General features: G+C 38.5%; 1 protein-coding gene across 1 annotated transcript in view; it reads left to right on the top strand.

The window, feature by feature from the left end:
- Positions 1-6,000, top strand: part of GLIS3 (GLIS family zinc finger 3) — a 110,119-nt gene that overhangs the window by 98,571 nt on the left and 5,548 nt on the right. The window contains exon 7 of the mRNA XM_027883487.1: positions 5,176-5,357. Coding sequence (XP_027739288.1) covers positions 5,176-5,357 — 182 coding nt within the window. The remainder of the gene's footprint in view (positions 1-5,175; positions 5,358-6,000) is intronic.

Genomic DNA, 6,000 nt, shown 5'->3' with positions numbered 1-6,000 from the left:
TTCCCCGGTTCTTCGTTCGCGAAGAGACTGGCCATCAATTACTGGTAAATAAGCATAATTTTTTTCGATGAAAGCAGTACTTACTCTGCCTTGTGTCAGGAAGGTGGAAAAATGTGGTGGCTCAGGGAATTGACAGCAGTTAAAAGTACTTTTTTATTTCAGACTTCAGATGAATTCAGCCAGTTTGGGAGTGACTGAAAGTTGTTGAGCTTTTTGTACATCAGTCAGAGATAAAATGTGCTGCCTCATGATCATTAGACCTCAGTTCGGTCCTTCCTCTCCACTCCTGGCCACATAGTCCTGATCTTTTTCCCTTGCCCTGTCTCTTAACCTCTGTGTAGACCCTCTGAGGCTGTCCAAGCTCTGTTGCCTGACACAGAGACTTTTCTTTCCTAGTATAGTTTCCTCTCCAGTGCATGACCTGTCCAACATCTGTACCCAAAAACTGTCAGAGCTCAAGGTGACAGGCAGGGACAGGTCAACAGTTATTACAGGTATAAATATCATTATGAAAGACAGTGATCTTGTCATCAGCCCATTTCTGAGATTCCACTGGTGTAGAACCGTAGCAGATATATTTAGAGTGTGACTTAATTGAATTCATTCAATGCATTACAGACCTCAAGATAATACAACACTCTACACAATAATAAAAAGCTAGTATGATACACTCCTGTCTCATGTGTTAACTGTATAGAGCTTGTTTAGAGAGAGTGTACTCTCTCTAAAAAGACTAACTCTCATATGTGAAGGTACTTTGGATTAAGAAAAAAGGTGTCAGTGTCTTCATTTAGGTAGTGTGACAATTTCCAATTTAAATTCAGAAAAGAAAAAAGTATTACAGCAGTGTTAGTTTGGTGTCAGAATATATAATACAAACTATGGGAAATGTTTAAAAGAAATTCTACTTCATCTTGCATCTTGAATCTAATACGGTGCACTCTCCTAGGGGTCCTGCAAGTAGGTTGTCATTTATACCACTTCATAAGTGTAACAACAGCTGCGAAAATGTGAACTGAACAAACCTTCCATATAGAAAGTGCCGCAGATAGTGTCTTTGAAAGGCATAAATCACTCTGTTTATCTCAGTCTCTTTGTTGAGAGGACTACAGGATTTAGGGGGGCAAGTAAGGGACTCGTTCCCCCACATGCGAGTTGGAGTTGGACTAGATGACCTTTGAAGGTCCCTTCCAATCCAAACCATTCTTCTGTGCTTCCAACTTCAAACTATTCCACTGCATGGTTCCTGACAGAGTGGCATGCCTGGGGCATTCCAGAGCTAGGACTGACTGACCAGCCCTTGCCCTGACAGAAGGCTGTGTTTGTTGAACTCAAGCCAATCCAAACTGGCCTGGTGCTTTGATGACCCTGGGGGTCAATCATGTGCCATTTTTTGGACAGAAGTGGAAGGAGATGAGCACTTTCCCTACATCCCTGGGTACCATGGGATAGAGAAATAATTGGAGGGTTTCATCTGTGTCTTCCTCTGCTAGGGAGTGGGGACTTGATTAAGCCTTATTAATGTGAGAAAGTGAACCAAACATGGGACACATCTTACACTGCACTCATTCTGTTTACGTAATTCTGTGTACACAGAATGCAAATCAGAAAGTTTGGATCCAAAAAGTAATTTCACTTATCAAATGAAGAAGAAAAGAACATACGTAATAGAAATGCAGACTTACATTTTGTTTGTCCCAGCTCTTTGATACTAACTTTCAGTGCTCCCCTAACATGAAACACTGCAAATATTCAATGAAGGTATGTACCTAAAAGCATTTATATGAAAAGGAATGTGTACTTCACTTCCTTTTCATTCATGTTTGTAATACAAGGAGGCATGAGCACACAAGAAAGCTGAAATCTAATTAAAACTCAAAAATTTATGGGTTTATATGGCATAGTTAACATGCAGCTCAGTGCTGCAAAATTGAGGGTGCTAAATGCTTGAAATTATTACTTTCAAATTATTTTTCTAATATTTATTGAATTGTCCAGTATATGCATCTTGCTTTTGAGCAAGAAATCATCTGTTTACTGATGTGAGACCAGAACAAATTTTTTCAGGGACTTGGTGTTCCAGATGACTTTTTTACCTTCCTGTGAACGAGAGCTAGCAGTGTGTCTCTAAAGCCTGCTGCATCCTGGCTTCACAGGAATTTCTAGAGACTGTGTAAGGCTGAAAAGAAGATCTTAGGGCTGAACTATTCAGTTTAACAGCACTGTAATGGTATAATAAGTTCTGCAACTAGCTCCAAGCCAGACTTCCAGAAGCAAAAGCCTCTGAGTAGTTCTAACCAAGGAGTTGAGGCATACAACTTTCAGATGTTTACAAAGTCCTTTGTATGTGGCATACAAGGGGCTCCCCCAAAGAAATTCTTTACTTAAAGACCTCAACAGTGTGGTTTTGAAATAAGTACATAAGTTCTTTCAAGGCATGGGACACCTCATAGGATTGTCTGCTAAGACAATCACTTTTTTTTTGTTAGTGAGCAAATGGCACATATAAGTGGCTAATGCTAAAGAGTAGAGGTATCACAGAACCAGATCCAGTAAAAAAATATTTTTTTTTTTCTGTGTATCCATGACGGGTACTGGTCATTAAAAAATCACTTTTATATGTGCCGTTTTAACTAATGTCATCAAAAGAGATAAGCTTTGGTAACTTTGTAATCTACCTTGCTTACTACCAAATGTAGTCATACCCCCATAGGACACCTTTTCCTATCTACTACTGAAAAGGAAGAGGCTTCTTAATGGCTCCAGAAGAATTCCTGTTCTGATTTTGTACCCGTCAGGCACAGGAAAGGGCAACTTTCTGCAAATCTGGCAAGTTCCTGAGTGCATCGAGTCCTGGGCTTGGCCACAGTTTTTGATAGCAATTTCCAAGTGACTACAAGCTGGTCCTGATTGTTTCGGGAACAGAATTAAATTTGCAGTTCCCCCAGTAACACACTGAACTGAGACAAGTTTCTCTTTTGTTAAGCAGAAGGAAAGAAAAGATAGATAACTATGGACATGGGTATGAGTAAGCCTGAATTCATGACGTAATTCATAGATCATTATAGAGGCCACTACTGTCTACTAAAATGGAGCCCTGTCTGTCTGTACAATATAGTTCATTATTATTGGGACTTTTTTTTTGGATGTTAAATCAAATGTGAAATCTCTAAAACTATGCTTTTCCCTTTGAGTTTTGAAAATTATCTTTTCTCTTTTGGTGGCTGCTGGTTAAAACCATTTCTCAGATACTAATTTTCAAAAATTAATTTTGAAAACACAGAGGATTATATACAGTGAATTTTTAAATAATTAATTTTATTAAAGACTGCCTGTGCTTTGCTTTCAATCGCTAGCAGATAACAGTTTTTGTGTGTGAGTGCTATACAAAAAACTAACTACAGTCATTACTCAGGAGACACATAACTGGGTAGTTGCAGCACCTTTTAAAAATCTCTGATCTTTTTATCACAATATCACTACTGATTTCTCTTTTTAAAAAAGTTATTCTCTTGTATGATTGTGAAACACATGCATACTTTGTTCTCTTCCTCCTTAGCCTGTCTTTAAGTCTACTCTGCATCAGTTATCTGATGAACAATGAAATGCTTAACACATTAAAGACTCAAACTCAGTAGTGACATCTTTATCTCCTCCATCTATGTAGCATATCTGAAGGTGTGTTTATGAAGTTAATATCACATCAGCACGAAGACCATCCAAACGCCATCTAATATGCCTAAAAATGTGATTCTCAAAGAAAGCTGAGTACGTAGTAAATCATCCACAGTTCATCTTGGTACACTCCAAATGTAGATTATGGACCACCAGTAAATAGCTTTCAAATGAAGTCAAAATCAGGCAGATAATGTGTGGCAGATGGAAGATTCTGAGCTGCAGCCTAAAAGATCTGAAGAGACTTGGATTTAAATGTAGTTACACCCTGTACAATGACCCTGTCCAGAGGTGTTCTATAGCGCTACTACTGCGGTTGCACCTCCTGTTGTATTCAAGATGTAATAAAAGCTTCCTTACATTTCTTCAGGAAAACCATACTTTTTTTGCTAGCTTCAAAAAAAAAGTGTCATACTGTGTATTGAGATCCAGTCTCAGGACAAGGACCAGATCCACACTTCAGAATACTGGTAGACTGTGTTAACAGAGGCAGCTGCTTAGAACACAGGGAAGGATAGGTGGATACTCTTTCTCAGCAGACTTGCAGCTTGCTTTTAGCAATGGAGAGGCTAATCTGTGACAGGAATACTGTATCAGTTTCCACTAGCCCTTCTGCAGAAATGTCCTGGCTCTTTTTTGTTGGCCTTTCCATCTCTCCTCCTGGATGAGAAGGTGGCCCAGAGCCATTCCTGAGCCCAGGCTGAGCTTTCATTAACTAATCAGATCCCATTGGTCTAGTGGGTACTTTGATCATTGTGAGAGCTCCACAGGCTAGAGCTCTCACAACCTCTGTTTTCTGTCCACAAAAATGATTATAGCACCTAACTATAATGTACTTTGAGGTATGCAATTTTAAGGAAATGTAGAAAAAATGCCCATAAAAGAAGTAAAGTCTGTAAAACTCTTGTTTAAAACCTTCAAAAGTAGTGTCTATCCTTGTAGTGCCAGTGGTGACAGAGCTGTGAAAAATGTACCACTGAACCTATGTGGCAGCTTCATCACGAGGTTTGTTTTCAAGAGATCTCCTCCTCTGTGAGGCTTTTAACTTTATACTTTGAGTCCAGATCAACATTTTGATCTGGTCAGACTCTGGAAGCAATTTAACACTTGTCTTTATTTACATTATATTGCCTTTAGATTGTCCTTCAGGAAGGACAGCTACTTATTGATAGATAAAGTTGACACGAAGTCCTAAAATGAACAGCTTGCAGTGCCTAAGTTAGGTCCCCCATGAGGTATCTACTCCTATTAAGACTTAAATACAGAAGGAGTGGGTTAAAAAAAAGGAGTTTCCCATAATAGGGGTCAACTTCATAGTTTTCAAATCTAATGATATGTAATGATTTAAAAATATATCCTCTCTTATTTGGGCTGAACACTTATTTCAGAAGTCTGTATCTATGCAAATAGCTAAATGTGACAGTGATCTAAATAAACTAGAAACAATCTTTAGCTCTTATGTATTGGAGATTTTACAGTTTTGTGGTTTTGAACTCCTAGATTTGTTGCTCCGGCTCCTTCTCCTCACCACGTCAGCCACCAGAGAATGTCTGTTCCACATCCCATGTTGCAGAGACAGACTTCACAACCTCCCCAGCTTCAACAGCCTGCAGGATTGCCTCCAAAGACACACCAGGCAGCAGAAAGCCCTTCTTTTCAACCAAATACCCTCCACATCCAGGGTAAGAAGGAAGAATGTCAAACTGAAGATTGCTGACATTAGTTGTTTGTCAAAGGTGCTTTAGGGGCTGGCACTGATACTTTTAAGGCACTTTTCCTTTTGAAAGATGTTGGGAAGTAGCTTTCAGGACCCTGCTTTTATACTTCCTTAAAATTCTTACCTTAGCTAATTGTTATTCATCTTAGAATAGAAATACAGCTTTCTCTTTAAACTCATTTTCAGAGCTGACTGAATAATGGAAAAAAAATTTTAAAAATCATACAAAGTATTCATAAAAAAAAAAAGTTGCATTAAAAAAAATTGTTAGCTGATATTAGTTATATTAGTGTATCTATACAGATAGCTCTACTAGTAAGAGTTATCTTTGAATTGCAAAAAAAAATCAGATTTCGGTAAACAGAAACATTTCTAGCTTTTCACATTTGCAAATTAGTCTGTTAGTACAGTAGGTGACTCATATCTCACTCTTTCTGTTGCATTTGTTCTTAGCAGCCGGATGGTACCAAACGATTACTTGGTATTGTATAATTCGCCTGGTGGAAATGTAGAAATATACTGCACAGGAACACTATTTTGAAGTATTTCAGGCCAAAGACAGCTGGCATTTTTACATACCATAGCAGCAATGGCTATTCACTCATGAT

Source organism: Empidonax traillii, unplaced genomic scaffold, assembly GCF_003031625.1.
Source record: "Empidonax traillii isolate 1590-97213 ecotype Southwest subspecies unplaced genomic scaffold, ASM303162v1 scaffold127:size982661, whole genome shotgun sequence".
Classification (NCBI taxonomy): Eukaryota; Metazoa; Chordata; class Aves; order Passeriformes; family Tyrannidae; genus Empidonax; species Empidonax traillii.
The sequence above is the reverse complement of the archived record's forward strand: the minus strand, read 5'-3'. Positions and strand labels throughout refer to the sequence as shown.